At 43.2% G+C, this 22,503-nt stretch overlaps 1 protein-coding gene across 1 annotated transcript in view; it reads right to left on the bottom strand.

Annotated features, from left to right (window-relative positions):
- mfsd14ba (major facilitator superfamily domain containing 14Ba) overlaps positions 1-22,503 on the bottom strand; it is a gene marked incomplete at its 3' end in the record, with an annotated part of 31,842 nt that overhangs the window by 5,104 nt on the left and 4,235 nt on the right. The window contains exons 2-9 of the mRNA XM_083983785.1: positions 21,648-21,737; positions 13,492-13,554; positions 11,731-11,858; positions 11,511-11,625; positions 9,491-9,709; positions 6,041-6,154; positions 1,438-1,509; positions 847-959 (exon numbers count right to left, since the gene is read on the bottom strand). Coding sequence (XP_083839911.1) covers positions 847-959; positions 1,438-1,509; positions 6,041-6,154; positions 9,491-9,709; positions 11,511-11,625; positions 11,731-11,858; positions 13,492-13,554; positions 21,648-21,737 — 914 coding nt within the window. The remainder of the gene's footprint in view (positions 1-846; positions 960-1,437; positions 1,510-6,040; positions 6,155-9,490; positions 9,710-11,510; positions 11,626-11,730; positions 11,859-13,491; positions 13,555-21,647; positions 21,738-22,503) is intronic.

Here is a 22,503-nt window from a genome sequence, read left to right on the forward strand (position 1 = left end):
CCGTCGTGCTCAAATGACGTTAAAGCACACCCTCTCGGGTAATATTGCTTAAGTTAAGCACAGAAGAGGACGACATCATATGATGGCAAGAGTCCTGAGCTGCTTGTTTGCAGATCTTAGTTCCAGTAGGACGGAGCTCCAGAGTCTCCAGAAGACTGGCATTATAAATGTCACATGAGCTCTGTGAGGTGTCCTGGTTTAGGCAAGGCAAGGCAATTTTATTTGTATAGCCCGTTTTTACAAACAGTTTGTCTCAAAGGGCTTTACATGGCATCGTAACAACATCCTCTGTCCTTAGACCCTCATATCCACTGAGGAAAAACTCCAAGGAAACCCTTTTAACAGGGAAAAATGGGAGAAACCTCAGGGTGAGCAACAGAGGAGGGATCCCTCACCCAGGACTGCAGGTAGCTTCACCTGAGCTCCGTCATTGGCTGGAGAGAAAACACCAACTCTCTTGCCATAGATCTATGCTCTCTCGCGACTCTCTAGCTCCACCCAGAAACGTCCACGTGCACAACAAAACCTGAACAAAACAGAGCAAAAGACCAAAATACAGGCAGGGGGAGGGGGGGCTGCAGACACAGCCCCAACCACACAGGACTAGAAGCCCATAGCTGATGATTAAGACGGATTTCATTTGTACAAGTCTAATGTTTATTTTTGGGCACAAAACTCCAGACCCAACTTTTAACAAAATTCCTCAATACAAGTGCAAGCACAGAGCAGTAGAGAAATGAGCCGGTGAGGAACAAAGAGAAACAGAAAGACTGGAAGAAGAGATCATCAAATGGAAACACGGAACAGGTGAAGAACAGGAATATAAGACTGAAACAGCGATCTCACCATGGCTCTGATCCAAAGCCGTACCAGGCCAGCTGAAGGATTTGGAAGCCCAATCCCAACAGAACAGTGTTCTTATTACCCAGAGTTCTCATCAGGAGAGTGAGGAAGAGAGTCTGAAGAGAAGGAGGGAGGGGGAGAATACCTCATTTGACATTTGTAAATTTGTGCAATTTATTCACATTCATCATCATGATAAGTAGTTAAAGTAATATGACTATATTTAAAGCAGAAGTAAGCGGAATGTTTGTGTTAATATAAGTCTTAAATAGTTCTATCTTCCGACAGCAATCACTTCTATAGAGTGTTTGGTCTGAAACACGGGTCTGTCAGTCACTCTGCTCTGCTCTGAGCCGAGGAGAAAACTTTCCTTGTATCCTACAACCTTTATCCAACGGCATAAAGGGGCGGTCCTCTCTGTGTGTGCAGCCAAGGGATGCACGTGAATGTGGTGAAGTAGGGATGAGGGCGGGGACTGCTAACTCCATCGGCTGACAGGAAGTTAGCTAAAACGACTGGATTGCTTACTTCTGCTTTAATTATCTGTGTCATTTCACACTTTATTTTTAAGATTAGATAAACTTCATGTGTTACCTGTGCTACGATGGACAGAATGCCCACCACTCCAATGAAAACAGCAATGGTGGTCGAGGAGAAATTAATGACCTAGGGGAACAGACATAAATTATTATTATTATTATTATTGTTGTGTTTTTGCATTAATATCAACATTAACATTTAACATTGAACATGTTTATGAGTAGGGATGGGAATCGAAAACTGAACTGAACTGTTCCAACTTGGATCAATTCTTGGAATCGTCTGCTTTAAGGATTCCGCTATCGATTCGGTTTTTTTTTTTCTTTGCAAATGCGAGTTTCTGAACCAAACAACACACGCTGTGTTCGGGTCAGAACAAAGCAAACACGGCGTCGAGGCAGAAGCTAAAGTGTGGCGGTTGAGTGATGTGACAGCATCGCCTGTCGCACCTATGGCACACACACACACACACCTGTGTGTGCAACCCGGCTGACACTGTGTAGTGTGGACACGTGGGCTGCTCTCGCGTCAATAGTTGATGTCACTGTTTACTGGATTGGACTGTTATTTTTGCAGCCTCTCCCCGACGCGACCCGCCGGGCCGGTGTGTTCGCCGATCGCTAGGTTACACAGCGCCCACACAGACCCGTTATTACTGGACTGAACCAGAGATTAATGACGTTCCGTTCCGTTAAAATCAATCATCATTATAAATGAGGGTGCTTAATGTCCACATCAGGGGTCGCGTTAACCGGATATTTTCCGTCATTGACCGTTTTTTTAAACGGTGACGGAAAAATTTTGAGGCCATCCGTCATTTTGACAGATTGCAATTCACACCCATGGCCGTCTGGCCATGTGCATTTGTTTACAATGAAGCCGGCGGATAATCAATACATGGAGCGGTGGATAACGATATAAAACATATACAATGTCACAAAGTCACTACAGTGAGAATTAGATAAAAAAAAAAAAGCTGGCTGGTGCGCTCAGTAGAAAAACGCTGTAGTACATCCTCTAGGCCTGTGTGGAGCGTGTGTGGCGCTGTAGCGCTGCCACACAGAAACACTAACAACAGAGAAGAAGACAGAAAGCTTCCTGCAGTATTCAAACTCCAGACATTACAAGTGGATTAAATGTTGACTGGGAGTCGTGTCAGTGCAAATATGACGGTCGATAATGATTTAACGGGCGAGATTCAGCTGCAGTGTCCGAGGGACCGACAGTAGTCAGCTGTTAAGTTACGTAGCTGTAGCTACACAGCGGTGTGTCTCGGTACAGGTAGAGCGGTGTGTCTCGGTACAGGTAGAGCGGTGGGGGTAGGACATCACCGTTTCACACACTCGCCACATACAACTCTTCCAAAGGTAACGTTAAGCCTTCTTTTAATGTATTTTGCCCGCCGTGGCATTGTTTATAACACGTAAAGCTGAGTGGGTTTTGTCCTGTCTGAATTTGTGCTGCATCTGGCTGTGTGGTCTATAGCTTCAGTTGTTTCAGTGATGCGCAATGGCTGCGTGCGTGCGTAAAGAGAGATGAGAGGCAGAGAGAGAGAGAGAGAGAGAGGGCTAACGCCAGTGCACTATGCGATGCCTATGTGAAAACGTGCTCCTTTGGATGTTTTGGTATAAAACATGGGTTAGCATGTTGATTGTTGACAGAAAACTGATGTCATCATCAGGTATTTAAGTTGTATTTAGATGTTGAGTGGCAGAAAGTGACCCCCGCATTCACTGATGACCCACAGTTAGATGTGCTCTGACGCAGACTCTGCTCCGGAGCATACTCTGTTCAATTTTTTTGGACTTGATATGAATTAAAATTGAATGCAATTGAATATGGCATTGTTATCATTTTTAAAAAAAATTAAAGTGACCGGTAAAAATAGATTATGACGGAATTTTTATGACCCCGTCAGTCAAAATGACCAGCGACGAAAAAGTCTAGCGCAACCTCTGGTCCACATGTCACTGTTTGTTCTCCCAAAATAAAGTGTGTGACTTGTCTGCGTGATGCAGCTGCTGACAGTCACGTTTCCTCATCACCAGGCTTTTTAAACCACTCAGCATCCAGGGTCAGCTGGTGGAGCAGGTTGAGTCTTTTAAATACCTTGGAACTGACCTGGACAACTGCCTCTCCTTCTCTCAGCATGCAGACACCATTTTAAAAAAATCACAACAGCGCCTCCTCCTGCTGAGGAAATGAAGGACTTTCAATGTCAGCACACATGTTTTAACCATAGACTGTAAAAAGAATGGACGTAGCGTCCGTGACGTCACCCATTGGTTTTGGGGAGTCGTTTTTGTGACTCAATTATGGCGGCCTGAAGAGAACCCGCCCACTGGCCTCGAAGCAGCTGTCCACGGAGCTGCTCGGACCTGTCACTCAACGTTTCCGCGCCCTAATTGGCCAGAATTTTTACCTAATAACAGTAAAACGGTAGAGTTAAAAAAAATTCACCCCCCTCAGAGTGTGTGCAGGGGTAGAAACTATTGGTTGAGACCAAAAAACGTTCTGACACCAGGCTTTTAACATGTTTACTGAGGATGTAAAGTTGGTGATTTTAACATGGGGGTCTATGGGGAATGCTCCCTTCTGACACCAGCCCCCAGAGGAAGAAGAGGGGATTGCAGTTTTTTGAACGCGGAAGTGAGCTTCACTTCTCAGACTGACAACTGCCCCCTTGGTTTTAACTCTGGTCTACCAGTCCCTCATTGAATCCCTACTCACCTTCAACATCTCTTCCTGGTACAGCCTCCTCTCATCCAAACACAAGACCAAACTTTCCCGCACAGTTAACCAGGCCAGCAAAATCATTGGAGCTCCACAACCCCCCTCTCAGAACTGTACAGCCGGTCTGTGATCAGGAAGGCAGAAGACTCCCCCCCCCCCCTCCACCACTGCTTCGAGCTGCTGCCATCAGGCAAACGCCATAAGGTTCCACTGGCCAGGAAAAACATCTACAAAAAGTCCTTCATCCCCTCTGCAATAACCATCCTGAACAATAAAAATGAAGACTCTGCTGCTTTTAACAGCCCCCCCCTCTCTTTTTAGCATGATTGCACAACATTTTTGTTTTTAATGTTTGTTTGTTTCTTAGTGTTTTTTATACGAGCCTGTCAAAGACGAATTTCTGTCACTCGTGAAAAAAGTTGATCTATCTATCTAAACCTGTGAGCCACCTTTCTGTCCTCCGTCCCTCACGTCGTGAGGACAGGACAACGTCTCCTGAACAGGCTACATGTCTATTCTTTCTGTTTTTCTCTCTTCATTTCTCACCACCTTGTTTCAGGTTTTGCTCGTAGCCAGGTGAAACGGTAGCTACGCCCTGTGTCTTTTCTCTCACGCTCTCTCTCTTTCGCTCGCTCCCTCCGCATAAAAACGAACGTTATGAAAACAATAACTAGTGAGAAGAATACAGATGCGTAAAAACCACAGCCACAGTGGTCTAGTGTTAACCTGTCCAGGCAGGTCGGTCCTGTCTACTTTTTTAATGTTAGAGCCATTACTGTACGTAATGCAGTGCTTCTCAACCTTGGGGTCGGGACCCCATGTGGGGTCGCCCGGAATTCAAATGGGATCGCCTTAAATGTCTGGTACTTGATAAAAAAAATTCTGATACAAAATTATTTTTCTTTTATGATTAAAAACACCACAGACAATCTTAAACAACTATATTCTTTATACTTTCACTTTCTCGAATATAAATCGAGATCAAATAAAATGCAGCACAAATATCTGAGCTTGCGCATCTTGATTGAGGGTCACCACAAATTTGTGATGTCAAAATGGGGTCATGAGCCAAAAAAGGTTTGAAAGCATAGAAAAAGCACGCACATCCCAAAAACCTAACGCTGGGTGCTGGACAAAAAAAGTCAATGATGAAAAAGGAAAAATCCGCACACCGGCAAAAAGCTCCAGAGCAATGGATAATGGATAATAAATGATTTATTGCTCTGGAGCTTTTTGCCGGTGTGCGGATTTTTCCTTTTTCACCAAAAAAGGTTTGGAACCACTGGATTAACGCAAACAAACTCATTTCTCTTTTATTCCTTCCAATGAGAATCGATAAGGAATCGAATCGATAAGCAATATCGATAATGGAATTAGAATCACTAAATTCTTATCAATTCCCATCCCTATTTATGAGTGAGATCCACATTATGACCATGTGTCGAACAGTCACGGACATTGAGGGTCTGTGTTCTTGTGAAAGGCACACATCTGGTGACTTGAGAATAAATTTAGAGCGAAACTTTAAATTGTGCATATAAGATGATATCATCAGCATAACAATGGAAATGACCATGATCAGTGATTAACTTAGGGTATTATACAGCTATATTAAACAATAGCTGGGAGCTCCACCACCTCTAAAGAGGAAGAAATATCCACACACTGGTAAATGCTCCCCAAAAGTTTAGCTCCCCCACCTCTACCAGGAAGATGGTTGAAGCAACTGTCCCAGTAAAAACATTTAACTAGAACTGTTCCAACAAACCTTTGACATCTTTTTATATTTCAAGTTCAACCTCTGTACACGTGCACACAAAGGTTTAATCAGAGAGCATAGATTTCAAACAGTGGAGTTCTAATAACAGGATGGTTGTAATAATGTTAGTAACAGTAAGCTGCTTTAGCCAGAGGTGTAGCTCACCTGTCTTAGGTAGAGGAAGAAACTGGAGTACTGCCCAGCCTCAGGTAGGTAAGACAGGAACACAGTGATACAGATCATTAAAACAGTCGGGTCCTGACCCACTTTCCTCAGTGACTGGAGAGAGAGAGAGAGAGAGAGAGAGAGAGAGAGAGAGAGAGAGAGAGAGAGAGAGAGAGAGAGAGAGAGAGAGAGAGAGGTAATACAGGTAATACATCAGTATGTACACATCACAAGTAGATGTGTATCATGTAATTAAATCATGCAATTAATCGTTTGTTTTTATTATTACGAATTTGTGTGTCATTATCTCACCAAATAATTTCCAGGAGATTGTAGCTAATAGCGCATACATAATAATTAACCCAAATAACTTCACATAAGACCAAACCCAGATAAGTATTAAGATAAATATATTTCCATACAATAGTTTCCATTTTCCATACATTTCCAGACCTGGAACCCTGATTTAGGCATCAGTGAACATCTTGAACTCAAGGGTCAGTGTTATTGGATATGGAATGCATCTGGCTCATATCAACTAGCTCATGTGCCACGGGGCTAACACACTGAGGCACTGAATATAAAAATATATATATATATATATATATAAAATAAAGTTATTACTTTACATCACGTTCATAAGATGTGTAGTGCGTATCTGAGCCGTTTTGGTCCATGTTTGTAAGCCTTTTTTCCCCCTGGATTATATTTTCTAAAGTTACAACAATATATTAATATAATATTGTTTTTGTTTCATTTCGTTAAGTAAAAATCAATCAATCCATTTTCTTTGAAACTATGAGATTACAGGGCACCTAAAAACCAGAGCACCAGTTCATAGCGATTTTCACAACACTGTCACTCCAGATCAGCGGTACCACGACGCTGGTTATCAACTCGGTAACTCAACCCTGGTTTGTCTTATTGTGAATCTGTGAACGCGCACGTATAAAGGGAGGATTCAAGGCAGCAGACAAATCACAAACAGAGCACCGACGCGTCAGAGAGAAGCGAGGTGACCGCAGCGCAGCGCACACCTCATTTCTCCTGTGAGGAAGAAGAGAAAAAAAAGAAGCCCGTGGTCCGACCTGACCCAGTTATTGAATGTTTAGCCTACGTTTATTTAGAAGAAGTTGAATTGGTGCTGATTAAACTTGCTGCTTGCTGAATGCTGCTCTGGATCGATCAGACCTATTTTAAACAGTGGCCAAACAACAGAACCATTTTATTATATTAGACTATATATTTTCCATTTTTGCTGAGCATAAGGTTTGTTCTAAATTAAATAAAAGCCTGTCCCATACAGACGCGTGTCTCTCTAAACGGGTCCGCTCGGCACACACACACACACTGTCAAAACATGGATGAATGAAACCATCAACTTTGTATCGGCCGCGTCTTGTAGCCTATTTCTATGGAGGAAAAGTTATTTCAGGATATCCTATGTTTTATCGCCCAGCCCGAAAGTGACACAGGCTCTTGCCCGTTTATTCACGAGAAATCATCCAGCTACACTCAATCAAACAAGGTGGGGAATGAGAAATCTGTGGCACTACTGTACAGTAGTTGGCTCATTTTAAAAACACAGACGGGTGTGTTTGGAGCTGACAAGACTGAGGACCGAAAAAAGAGAGTGAGACGTAGCCTATACTGTAGCTGCCGTTGTCACATTTTTCTCATTGAAAAACTATACTGTATTATTATTATATTGCATTCCCCATTCGTGTTCACTGCTCCGTGCTGCTGTCTTATGGAGGCGATCTGCTGCTCACAGATGCCACCTGGCGGTTGTTTGGGCACATTGCAGCTTCTGGTGAAAACACAATTACTCCTCCACAAAAAATCCTCGTGACTCTCCCGTGACTCACGCGTGAATCTCGCGTGAAATCGTCCAAATGAAACTAGTACCCACTGTAGTGCGTCTACAAACAGAGGAAAGAAAAGAGACTTCATGGTAGGGCTGGACGATTAATCGAATTTTGATCGTGATTACGATTTTGGCTTCTCACGATCATAAAAACACTGTAATCGAAGATAAACGATTATTTTTTTGTCTATTGGTGTTTTATTCTGAAAAACACACATGCGCGCTTCCGCCCCCGTGCCTGCACTGCACTGCACTCCTCTCTCAGTTAATGCTGTGGACGAGTCCACTCGTGTGTTGACGGCGGCGTTTAAAAATCAGCGCCAGTGAAGAGAGAGCAGCGGCCACCGCTCAGGACGAATGAACGGGAAATAATCATTTAAAACACTCGCTCGTCTCCTCAAAGCGGCCGCACATCAACAACCCTCCTCCTCCTCCTCCTCCTCCTCCTCCTCTCCCCCCGGCCCGTAGGCTACATGTGCATATGTTTACAAAGCCGGCAAGGAAGCAATCTGTAGAGCGGCGGATAACGTTATACGATGTTACGACGTGTATTTGTGTAGTTTAATCTGTCATAAACAAGAGATCACTTATGGGGCGCGTCAAAAAAAAAAAGTTATGGGGTGCGTTTGTGACAAGAGCTGGGACAGCGCAGCGGGGTGGAGGCTCTGATCTTCCCAGGTTGGATTTCATCCCAGAGACGCAATAAGCGGAAGCAGAGAGCCTCCATTCTCCCTCTTAATAAATTAAACCATGACAATTACTCCAAATCTGTTTATTCAAGGTAAAAATGTAGAAAAGTTAAGCTAAACATCCTGTATAGTTTCTGCTGCTGGATCATAAAACTTAAAAAAAAAAGTTTTAAATTAATTTTGAATAAATATTTAAAATTATAAACTTAAAAACCTTAAACACACATTGCCCCCCCCCCCCCGCATAATCGTGTAAATAACATAGACTGTAAAAAGAATGGACGTAGCGTCCGTGACGTCACCCATTGGTTTTGTGGAGTCGTTTTTGTGACTCAAATATGGCGGCCTGGACAGCGCCATGTTGGATTGGCCGGCCGAGAACCCGCCCACTGGCCTCAAAGCAGCTGTCCACGGAGCGGCTCGGACCTGTCACTCAACGTTTCCGCGCCCTAATTGGCCAGAATTTTAACCTAATAACAGTAAAACGGTAGAGTTAAAAAAAAATTCACCCCCCTCAGAGTGTGTGCAGGCGGAGAAACTATCGATTGAGACGAAAAAACGTTCTGACACCAGGCTTTTAACATGTTTACTGAGGATGTAAAATCGGCGATTTTAACATGGGGGTCTATGAGGAATGCTCCCTTCTGACACCAGCCCCCAGAGGAATCCGAGGGGATTGCAGTTTTTTGAACGCGGAAGTGAGCTTCACTTCTCAGACCGACAACTGCCCCCTTGGTAAATAATCGTGATTTCAATATTGACCAAAATAATCGTGATTATGATTTTTGCAATAATCGTCCAGCCCTACTTCATGGAACTACAAAACATATCAGTCTGGTATGAATTCATTATTCAACCAACAGACCAATCAGACATATACAATTAGTAACTTACAGTGAAGGGGTCAGCCTGTTCCCAGGATATGGGTGCCCCCCAGGTGTTGAGCCTCATCTTGTCTGGCAGAGACTCTGGCATGGCCAGCAGGATGAAGCAGATGTCTGCCAGGGCGATCAGCGTGGCCACCAGAACCACCAAGTTGTCCCCATACCAGGCCGACAGGTAGGCCCCGATGGCCGGGCTGGTCACCAGGCTGGCTGCAAAGGTGGCCGACACCTAGAGAGACAGGACAGGACAGGACAGGACAGGACAGAGAGGTGGAGAGAGTCAGATGAGATTCATTTTAATGGTACAGAGACATAGCCTAGAAATCTAGCTGCACCCTAGCAGCAGCAAATCTCTTTGCTCCGTAGGTGGGTCTAGAAACGAGCCATAGGAACTTTTTGAGTCTCGAACCAATGTGTTGACCAATCACAGCGCTCTATCTATTTGGAGAGTCGTTGGGCGGGCTTAACACCATGATGACATTTTAATTGGCTTGTCAGGCTGACAGCATCCTGCTCTTTGCTCTGATTGGTCGTAGCGCTACCCTATTGTGTGCAGAGGCAGTTTGAAAGACAGCCTTCATCCCGCCCCCTGGATTGAGCCGAGGTCTACCGCTCGTTGCCAGACTAGACATGTTAGTGATATAGTCTGGCTTGTCAGGCTACCAGAGACATCAAACTGATTTGTAAGGTTCTGTTTCATTTGAACCAATCACAACATATGAAGAGTCAGCCAAGCCTGCAGCTCTGTTCAGCTGTAACGTCAACTTGCTACAGTGGTTGTAATGGCTCAGCTAATAGGCTCATGTTTAACAGATATACAATACAGACTTCTGTCCCATCACAGGACGGGCCAAAGTCCGATTGGAGACCGGCGTGCCTTCACACCATGTGCCAAAGAGTGTTCATTTACATCAAGATGGTTGTTCTGTCGCCTTGTATGATTGCGATTATTGGAAAATCTGCTGTAAATGTAATAAATAATGTAAAGAATACCATTTAGGCACTTTACACAAGCTAAGACCAAGACATGGGCCTGATATAGAAGAGGACATTTGTTCACTGGAGGAAACAAGACAAAAAAGCCAGACAGAAACTGTTTTCATGCCAGCCCAGTGGGGCAGTTTTGTAAATTCTGTAAATAACATATTTTGCATCATATTAAGAGCCCTGACTCTAACTATGACCTCAAAGAACAGTTGTATAGTGTCTAAAAAGAAGTTTATAATACGTTTCTGTGCGTTTAAAACACATTTTAATTTATTACTTGTGTTAACCAGGAACTTGGTCGTACTGTCTGTAAGTGATCTCTGTTGGTTGTGTGTGTGAGTATGTGATATGGTGTATGGTTTTATAATCTGTATGCAGGATGTACAGCATTGATTGTCCATGACAATTTTCCCTTCGGGGACATTAAAGTTTATTTTGATTGATTGATTGATTTTCTGTTTTTTACTGTATTTTTCTTCCTTTTTCTGACCATATCATTTTTCTACATTCATATGACACCACTACAGAATGAATATTCTGAAAGCCCAGGTTGCCCTGAAAAAAACGGATGTCAATTAGTTGATTGTGCATAACAGGGCCGAGGTTTTACAGGCATTACTACACAACATTTGCTAATTAGCAATAAACACAAATGTCATCATTAGGGTCATTGAATTACTGGGTCAGTTGAAACTTTATATTTTGAAACTGAAGCTTGTCCACAGGGGGGGTTTAAATGTGTGACTGTGAGCCATCCAGCTGATCTTTTGGCTGCTATTTGTGAATAGTTTCCTCCAAAGCTGTTATTGACGCTGCTACACATGGTACATGTTTTTTACTTAATGTTAGTCTTGAATAATTCCTACAGTGACATGAAAGTTGTTGTATTTCAAGATGAGTCAAACACACTTTGTCATAATTTGTCAATTGCTCTGAATACAAGTTATTTAAGGTGCTCTGAGGATCCACCACCACTGGTATGTTTTTCAGTTTTCATATATTTCTGTAAGTTCGGGGACGACATATTGAACAAGAGGCCTCACCAGACCGTAGGCTGTACTCCTCTCTCTTTCTGTTGTCACATCGGCAACATAGGCGAAGATGACGGAGAAGGTGACAGAGAAAGCTCCAGACATGGAGATCATGGCGAAGTACCACCTGGAGGATGAGCAGGTGGACAGACAAACATTGGACAACTTGAGTTCTCTCTCTTTTCAACCTGCAATGAACCTGTAACATGATGACAGAGACAGAGAGTCCTACCAAGGGCTGAGCCTCATCAACGGGATCGGAGCGCAGGTGAAGAAGACGGTGACCAGCAGGAAGGAGCGCCGGCCCCACACGTCCGACAGCGCACCAATCAGAGGAGCCGACATGAACGACAGCAGGCCCTGGACACCAGGAGATGAAATTAGAGACAATAGAAACGCTCCATGGAGACAAGAACAAGATCCCATATGGATACAACACAACCTTATGACCCCCACCATCCTCACCAATCTTACAACTAGCAGATTTACAATGAACACCATTTCCTCTTCCAATGTAGTCATGCAAAGGTAACAAAACCAACCCAATACTTGAAGGAGAAGGACCTTATTTCTGGCATAAAATGTACTCATTTACAAAATGCAGCCTCTAAATAACACATCATCTGCTGCAAAACTGGTTCATTTCCCCAACATGTTGTTATGATTCACTAGTGCTGTTCCCCAGTCTGGAGTTTCCTGTTACCATCATCCAAACAGCTCATTCACTCTTCGTCTATCTTCGTCTATATCATTCATATAATACAGCTGGCTTAACAGTATTGTTCTGTATATATTCTGTTAATAAAGCAAAAAAAAAAAAAAAAAAAAGGGCTCATTCACTCTGCGACGTCTGCTTTTGTTGTTGTTGTGAGGGTCGGCTTGTTCGATTTGTCAGATTTTGAGGTTGTGGACGACGTCTTTGAACATGATGGACATCCTCACTGTTCTGAGGATAAGCAGCTGATTGAAAGGAGGATGTGGAGGTCGAGAGAGCAACATCTGGCCAGAGGACAACAAACACTGCATGTCAATGAATAGATGGTAACTGGTGGTGCACTAGTGAATCATAACAACATGTTGGTGAAATGAACCAGTTTTGCAGCAGATAATGTGTTATTTAGAGGCTGCATTTCGGTGCCCCGAACACCCCCACTATGTGGATATACGGCTCTCAAATGGATCTAAATATTGTCTGAAGGATCCTAATGACACCAAAGTTATATGGAGCGTATTTTATGCCAGATTCCCAGAAATCAAACCATTTGCCGCCATCTATCAATCATCTTATTTCTTATTTTTGCCTGTATTTGATAGCACATAGTGAGATAGACAGGACAGGGGGAGGCAGAGAGAGGGGGAATGACATGCAGGAAAGGTCTGCCCGACGCGGGATTCGAACTGGGGACGCCTGCGATGAGGACTGTAGCCTCTACATGAGGCGGCCGCCTTAACCACTGCGCCACACACCTCCCCCAATTATCTTATTTCTGAGGAGACTTTTAAATCTTTTAAATGTCTCACATGATTTCAATTCATCCTCAAGATTGTTCCATAAATTCGAAGGCACGGCATTGCTGCTCTCAGGTCAGTGAAAGATACATCACCATTTATCACGGTCAATCACTTCAATCCCTGTCTATCACGTTCAAACACGGTCAGAAAACGTTTTGTTTTCCACCTCCACACACACCTGAGGCTCATCGCGCTCTTCCCTAGATCAACTTCCCCAACTAAATACCCCACCTGGTGGTCAAAACACAAAACTGGCTAAATGGCTCCAACAATCTGTCTTATGTGCATTTCTCCACATCTCCAGGCAGCAGGGGACGTATGGACCAATCAACGAGCAGAACAAGATGTAAAACAAGATGTTCAGTGCCAGACCCTCGGTCTTATCTAGTGTTGCTATCGACTTTGCTCAAATGGCAGCACAGAAATCAGTGGGTTACTCTCCCTGAGCGTGGTGTTATCTCTGGTTCTCTACGGTTCTTACCTTCACACCCTGAATGAGTCCATTCATCAGGAACGTGTGCTGTGGAAACGTCTCATGTAAAACCTACAAAAACAGAAAACATTTAGAAAATCTGAACAAAAAACAGAAAGACACAAACTACCATATTTCTCCTGCTTCAGTGAGCAAGGTTAAGCTTTGATGGTTTTTTTTTTGCATATTCCCCTTATTTAAAGGTTTAACATGGTCAATGCTTATTAAAAGCTATATTTAAAAAAAAAAATAATAATACACTCACAGGGCATTTAGAGGTATTGCTTTTCCATTCAAAATTCTATTTAGTCTGAATTAACTAATTTAAGAAATTTTGACGGTTCGACAACAACTTCCTGATTACATCGTACCAGCCAGTAGCCGTCACTTCTCACTGTGTTGCTAAGCCTCCTCCCGGTCGTGTGCATTTGTTTCAAAGAAGCCTTTTATAATAAATCAGTGGATCGATGGATTATCATAAACATGTTACCATTTGTGTAGTCGTATCTGTCATTAACAGGAGATTGCGGTTTGTGTCACGGACCCACTAAGACGAGAGCAGTGACACCGGGTCAGAGGCTCTGATCATGCAGGTTTGGTTTTACTACTTCTTGGCCACATGTCAGTGAACCACCTGCTCAGTCAGACATGACAGTAACCTCTCCTCCTCAAGACTTGAAATATGTCATTTCACTCCATTTGGCTTCAAAAGGAAAAAAAACATATTCTGATATCTGATTAGATCAACAGTTGGGTTGAAATTAGGGCTGGGAATCACCAGAGATATTACCAAGATTCTTGTCTCTCGATACAATATTATGGTGATATATATTGCAATATGCCACTATTTATTGTGATTTATTCGCTTTTTTCAACTGCAAATGATGTCTCCAACAGCATGATGTTTTGTTAACATCTGTTTTTTCTAATAAGATAAACTTTTTAGTCTGTTCATCAAAGGGTGGAAATAGATTTTTTTTTTTTTTTTAAATGGCGATTACACCTTTCAATAGAGTGAGGTAAAACAAGTCTAAAATAATTCTCTAAATAACTGTAAAAATCAAATAGAAGTGACTGAGTGACTTCATGCTGGCTAATCCTGTTTTTATGTACTTAGCAGCCTTCAATGTGACCTGCAGTCCCATTTCAAGTCCTCCTAACCTTTCTATCTGGATCATAGGGATTCAATCTGGACTACAGTAAACTGGATGACATGATCCTAGATGGTAAAACAAAGGAATTCAAAATTGTTCTAGACCAGTTGGACCCAGATTTGGTCATATTTTCTAGAAAGTTGTTTGTCATTTGTGTTCTTCATTACATTCATCTCATCTTTGTGTTGTCAGATTCACTCAAACTAGTATCAATCTGGGCCCAGTTGTTCAAAGGTTTTATTATGGATCAAAATGATCTGGATCCAGGGTCATGTAATCAATCTTCATCTTTTATCCCAGTTGTTCAAAGCAAAATTGAATTTGATTGAATCCGTCTAATCCAGATACAGATTTTTCAAGATTACCAAATCTGGATAATGAGTGCATATACACTGAAGGCTACTAGGTATAGATAACAGGTAGAATAGCCATAATACACCCTGAATCCACCCAACTGCTGGGATCAGAATAATCAAAGTTATAGGATAATTTCCGTTTTTTACAACCTGGAATAAAATACGATCATTTTACTCACCCAGACAACTTTGGTGTCATTTGGAGTTGTTTTGACGAAATTAGCCCCAGTGGAGCGGCGCGTATATCCGTATAATGCGAGAACACGGGGCAGCGCAATGCAGCCTCTAAATAACACATTATCCGCCGCAAAACTCGTTCATTTCACCAATATTTAGTTATGATACACTAGTGCTATTCCCCTCCGAGCCCGTGGTGGCATGTTATCAACATCCGGCGCCTGTAGGTTGACTACTAACCTCTGATCTGGATGATGTCATCTCCGACCGCCGCGCGGCGCGGCTTGTTGCTACCGGTAATGCTACGGTTCGTTTCTGCGTGTTTCTGACTTGTCAGAACCAAATGAGCAGCTGGATGAAGTTCAGCTTCCACAGGCTTCCTCTCCACAACCTGGACTCACTAAAGCTCCGGCTAGTTGAGATAAAAATGGACCTGAATGCCGAAGTGGAATGATTATGATCAGAATGAGCCGGGCAGCGGAGATGACATCATCCAGGTCAGAGGTTAGTAGTCAACCTACAGACCCCGGATGTTGATAACATGCCACCACGGGCTCAGAGGGGAATAGCACGTACTATAACGTATAACGTATCATAACAAAATATTGGCCAAATGAACGAGTTTTGCGGCGGGTAATGTGTTATTTAGAGGCTGCATTGCGCTGCCCCGTGCTCTCGCATTATACGGATATACGCGCCGCTCCACTGGGGCTAATTTCGTCAAAACAACTCCAAATGACACCAAAGTTGTCTGGGTGAGTAAATGATCGTATTTTATGCTAGAAATAAGGTCCAGGTTGTAAAAAACGGAAATGATTCTTTAAGTACTGAACACAAATTGAGGGTTTGATCCAGATTAAAACAAGGATTGGATTACATGATCTAATCTGATTTCAGAATCAGTTTTTGGTTTTGAACAACCCATTTTCCAGATTTGAACCAGTCCATTATCCAAAATCCGATCAGATCACTTTTGAACAACTGGGCCAAAGATCAAACAGCCTATTAAAATATCTTAAAACTTCAATTTCTTCCTGTTTGATATCACAACATGATTCTACATTTCTTCTGCATTTGTAGCTCTAGAAACAATAACTGCAGCGGCCTGGTGCACATTCACATTTAAATTCAATCAAAACAGATAAACCCACTTGATAGCTGAGCATAGCTAATGAAGGAACATTGATCTTTTTTATCCAGACACTCAGCTACTGGTTTCAATCAGGATTCATCAATAGTGTCAGGATAGGAGAGGTTTTTGAATGTGTTTATGCAAAATACTAAATAGATTACAATATTACACTTTCTTGATTCAAAGGGAAACTTCATTTTTTTTCAACCTGGGCCCTGTTTTCATATGTTTTTCATGTGAGTGATGGATAATACTTTTATTGAGGTGGCTCCAGTATTGAGCCGGGCAGGCAGCCTGCAGCCCAGCTAACGCTCTTCAACCGGGCAAGTGGCTCCCGTCAAAGTTCAACGTATAAACGGGCATTTTTTTCAAACTGACAGGCTCAGATAGTTATAATGAGTGTCCGACAACTTACTAGAAAGAAGAAATGAACGTATGTGAGAGACATGCTAAAGGTAGAGACATACGATCATTTCTCCTTTCTAGGATGTTGTGGGACACTCATTGTAACTATCTGAGCCTGTCAGTGTGAAAAAATGCAGGTTTATAGGATGAACTTTGACAGGAGCCACTTGCCCGGTTGAAGAGCGTTAAGGCTCATTTATGCTCCACTTACGGACGTAATTGTATGCGTCCGTTTCAAACGTTGTTACCGTCACTGCTCACATACTTTCATGCGTCCTTAACGTTGGCATGGATGTTAACCAATACATCCACCAGGGGGCAGCTCAGAGTCAAAGGTTTATGACAACAAACATGGCGACTACGGAGGAGATCTTGATAATGTACATAATAAATAAAAGAAGAAAACGGACTCGTTATGTGATGCGGTGGTCGGTAAGGCCGTTAAATTAATCCACCTGGAGGACGGAGAATTTTTTTCTCTCGTTCAGCCATCGTGTCTTCTTCTTCTTCTGTCTCACACTGGCTCTAGTATGGGGTGAAATTACTGCCATAACTCCACAAACCCGCAAAGCATGTTTTACTCACGCCCAACGATTCACAAACAAACGCAGTGTGTTTTGCAAATACAAAACATAATTCACAAACTAATGCATTTTGTTTCACAAATAAGAAATGCACCTATTGAATAAATACACCATGCTTCAGAAACAAAAAACATATTTCTTCAAGTAAAAGAAAAAAAATCCTTCAAGTATAAAAACACAATTCTACAACTACAACTACAATTCTACAACTACAACTACAATTCTACAACTACAAACACAATTCTACAACTACAACTACAATTCTACAACTACAACTATAATTCTACAACTACAACTATAATTCTACAACTACAACTACAATTCTACAACTACAACTACAATTCTGCAACTACAACTACAACTATAATTCTGCAACTACAACTACAATTCCACAACTATGGAACTGTCACGTGACTTTTGGCAGTAATATTCCACCCTCCGCGCTGATCCACACACTTGCACTCACAGCCAGACCTGTAATTCACCCTCCACAACAACAGGTGGGTGCTGCTGAGTCAATAGGCCTATGTCACGGCACAGCTGATAGCCGGAAGTACGATTCTCCCCCAGCTGCTCCAGGGAAAGCAGCTGGGTTTTAGCCATGGTTTTAGCCTCTTCCACCCACTTTGGAGCCCGGTACACCACAACAACGCCGGCGTCCAGCGAGAGGAGGCTGCCTTAGTTTATTATATATCCACCACTTTCCCCATGATCCATTGGGTCACACCACAACGGAAGTCGGTTTTAGTAGCATTCTAGCGAGCGGCTAACTGGTAGCGTTAGCGGCTAACTAGTAGCGTTTGCCACCGGTGTAGGCACCAAATTTGGGGGCTCCGGGCTGCCAAAACCGTTGTGACTAAATCTGATGTTTGTTAAGTCTATAAAACGAATTACTGAACAAACATTACTATTTCTGTGTGCACGTTTTTGTAATTAGTCATGGTTATCGTAGTTGTTAGCTTTGCTGCTGCTGACAGCAAAGTTAACAGCAGCAGCAAACTAACACCAGGACGTCAGCTGTTAAAACCCTCCCGTTGTGGGACACGACATGAAACTACTCCAGTTAGCTCAGTCATGTTGGAACTAGGATATCCGCTGGAAAATAATATTTTTTTCATGGGCCGTTTATTGAGTTATTGTTTATTGACACTGCTAACGGCTAACAGCTAACGGTTAGCCCAGCTAATCTAAAATGTTTGGTCAACAATTCGTTTTATAGACTTCATTAACATCAGAGTAGTCACAACGGTGATATATAGTGACGTGAAAATGTGACAAAGCTAAAACCTCGTCCGTATTGTTCTCATTAAAATTACGTGATGATTATAAATAAAGTCATCACGGCCAATGTCTATCAACCAGTCTATGCTATCAACAATACAGTAGCCTAACGGTGGAATGGAGCGTCATTCTCCGGAAAGTGGTGGATATAACCAGGGTGACTACCAGGGATTTTTAACGATCCAAAATCGCTGAGCAGTGTATACCCACCTCCGATAGTCACCCTGGTTACGGGATAAACTAAGGCAGCCTCTGGACGCCGGTGTAGTAGTAAAGGGCCTTTCACACCGAACGCGGCAGGCGGCGGAAGGCGGCAGCAAACCCATTCATTGTGTACGTGCTACCGCGGTGCACGGGCGAATGGCTCTGCGCCGAGCTGAGCGGCACGCAAGGTGGGCGCATGCCGCGGCGGCGCGCTGCGCCCGAATTAAAAATGTTTTAATCTGGGCGCAGCGCGCTGTGACGACATCTCGGCGCGTCCAATAGGAAAGGATGTAGTGGAGTCTGAAACAAAATCAGCCGCTTGCAGAGTGAAAACAAACGGCCAGACGGATGCATGAAGTGAGTTGTCATCCTCCTGAGGATCAGACCAACTCTCTCTAACAGGCTGTTAAACTGCTCCCTGCTCAGCCTGACGCTAAAGTACACCTGGAGGCGGTCGTTTTGTAGCTCCTGGCGAACATATCTTTGTATATACCCCCCCCCCCCCCCCCCCCAAATCCTGTCTTGTTTGTTCGGTCGCTAAGCAACCTGCGCCATATGTGTGAGCGATGCCGCCCTGCTCTGCGCCTGTCTGCGCTGTACCTCGCGGTGGGCGCAGCGCATACCGCGTTCGGTGTGAAAGGCCCTTAAGCCTACCCGGCTCCAAAGTGGGTGGAAGAGGCTAAAACCCAGTGCTACACCCAGCTGCTTAGCTGCTTTCCCTGGAGCAGCTGGGGGAGAATCAGATTAATCAGCAGTCAGTTTCACGCCTTGTTCAACTGTGAGGATTAGTGCGAGGAGGCTGAGGCTAGTGCTAGTGCTAGCAGGAGCCCAGCCCACCACAACGGCTCTCATGTCTGTTGCAACATAAAGTTGCCGGTGTTTACAAACTGCATGAACAAAACGCCACACTCTACCTATATTAATTCATAACAATTATTATAACTATTTATTGTTCGTTTTCAAGTGGCACCACATCGTCTGGACCCCACTTTTGGGAGATCTGTCATCTGTTTGGGTTGAGCAGGTACACTGCACTTCCGGCTATCAGCTGTGCCGTGACATAGGCCTATTGACTCAGCAGCACCACCTGTTGTTGTGGAGGGTGAATTACAGGTCTGGCTGTGAGTGCAAGTGTGTGGATCAGCGCGGAGGGTGGAATATTACTGCCAAAAGTCACGTGACAGTTCCATTGTTGTAGAATTGTAGTTGTAGTTGCAGAATTGTAGTTGTAGTTGTAGAATTGTAGTTGTAGTTGTAGAATTATAGTTGTAGTTGTAGAATTGTAGTTGTAGTTGTAGAATTGTGTTTGTAGTTGTAGAATTGTAGTTGTAGTTGTAGAATTATAGTTGTAGTTGTAGTTGTAGAATTATAGTTGTAGTTGTAGTTGTAGAATTATAGTTGTAGTTGTAGAATTGTAGTTGTAGTTGTAGAATTATAGTTGTAGTTGTAGAATTGTAGTTGTAGTTGTAGAATTGTAGTTGTAGTTGTAGAATTGTGTTTTTATACTTGAAGGATTTTTTTTCTTTTACTTGAAGAAATATGTTTTTTGTTTCTGAAGCATGGTGTATTTATTCAATAGGTGCATTTCTTATTTGTGAAACAAAATGCATTAGTTTGTGAATTATGTTTTGTATTTGCAAAACACACTGCGTTTGTTTGTGAATCGTTGGGCGTGAGTAAAACATGCTTTGCGGGTTTGTGGAGTTATGGCAGTAATTTCACCCCATACTCTAGGCTCCGTATCGGGTAGTCACGGCAACACTGCCCCCACGGTTTCCGGTGGTACTGCTCCGTTTGGTGCATATCCGTAAGCTTTGTGGAAACGGACGAAAAACGGACGAAATGAACGCAGAGTATGGACGAAAGGCTCCATCCGTATCCGTATGCGTATTTAAAGGGACAACGAGGAGTTTCTATTTGGTTATAAAAAAGTCTCACGTTAATGTGGATGAATCTACGTTACCACTTGTTAATGGCTCCATTTTAGATAAATATATCGTTTTGTCTCTATGGTTATTTTGTTATTATTAGTGGTGGTGGAGATGCTGGGCGAGCCGACCAGCGTTTCCTTACTTTCGGTTTCGCGGACGCTCATGAGAATAACGCCTTCGAATCTCCGTTTATGGTCGGGACTACGACGGTATGTGAACCTCTTTGAACCTTTGACTTTAATTCTTGATGAATGAAAACATGAGTCTGTCTTGCGCCGGTCGAAGAATTCTACGGTGCGCGGAGGCTCATAAATGTAGTGTGAAAACACTTCGCTTTTCCAAAAATTCCCGTTGTCCCTTTTTTTTTTTTTTTTTTTAAGTATATTTTTTGGCTTTTCATGCTTTTATTAGATAGGACAGTTCAGAGTGTGACAGGAAATGGGAGGCAGAGAGGGGGGGGATGACACGCAGAATAGGGCCGTCCGCCACAGGACTCGAACCGGGGCCGCCTGCAGCGAGGACTATAGCCTCTACACATGGGGCGGGTGCTCTACCAACTGAGCTAAACACCGACCCTCCTCGTTGTCCCTTTAACGTTGAGCATAAATGGGCCTTTAGCTGGGCTGCAGGCTGCCTGCCCGGCTCAATACTGCAGCCACCTCAATAAAAGTATTATCCATCACTCATGTATACAGAGAAACATATCTCTCACAGTTCACCTAGTACTCACTAAGTAGGTTAGTGACACACTGATTTGAATGGAACAGTACACTGATGACAGTGAGCTGGGGATGAGTCTGTAAAAGGACACTGCTGAAAGGATGACAGGTCAGCCAATGAATCATTCATTTGTCTTTGTTCAATCTGGTCATCTAGCTAGAATAGCTTGTACAAACCCATTTAACAGCTTAGTGAAAAAAAAAATTTGCTTCATCACTTACAGTGAGCATGGGTGTGGTGAGTAAACCCCATGCGAAGAACTCCAGGAAGATCACCACCACTGCATGATACACGCTGGGCCTGCCGATACCCTGCTGGAGCGGAAACACACACACAAACACACACATTTCATTAGTTTAATAACTGGCTTCTTCGTAAAATGTTGTGAAAATGAACAACGAAAAAAAAATGGTGGAGGAGCCTTTAACTTCCAGGACCAGACTGCCTCATATTTCCAGTCAGGTTTTAGATTGATCTCCTTCTCCTTCTTCCAGGCAGTGATGTGTGTTTGTCTCCTGTGGCTCTGACATCTGAAATATAATCTGTGTCTGTTTCATCATGTCCACTGGTCCACACTGTGTTTAACGCATTATTCACAGGTTAAGACCACAGTTACAACAAATCACACTTCAACAGATTTGACCCCTGCAAGGGTGAAAACATTGTGATCCCTTCTCACAGACCTCAGCAGTGTAAAAATGACTCAAACTTGATGAGGCCGGACCCAAGGGGGCAGTTGTGGGTCTGAGAAGTGAAGCTCACTTCCGCGTTCAAAAAACTGCAATCCCCTCGGCTTCCTCTGGGGGCTGGCTCCAGAAGGGAGCAACTCCAACTGAGCCCCATGTTAAAATAGCCGACTTTACAGCTTAAAAAAACATATTTACAGCCTGGTACATTTCATTTTTTTGGTCTCAACCGATAGTTTCTACCCCCGCACACACTCTGAGGGGGGTGAATTTTTTTTAAACTCTACCGTTTTACTATTATTAGGTTTAAAATTCTGGCCAATTAGGGCGCGGAACCGTTGAGTGACAGGTCCAGAGACCACTGCTTCGAGGCCAGTGGGCGGGTTCTCAG

This window comes from Trachurus trachurus (assembly GCF_905171665.1).
Source record: "Trachurus trachurus genome assembly, chromosome: 12".
Taxonomy (NCBI): Eukaryota; Metazoa; Chordata; class Actinopteri; order Carangiformes; family Carangidae; genus Trachurus; species Trachurus trachurus.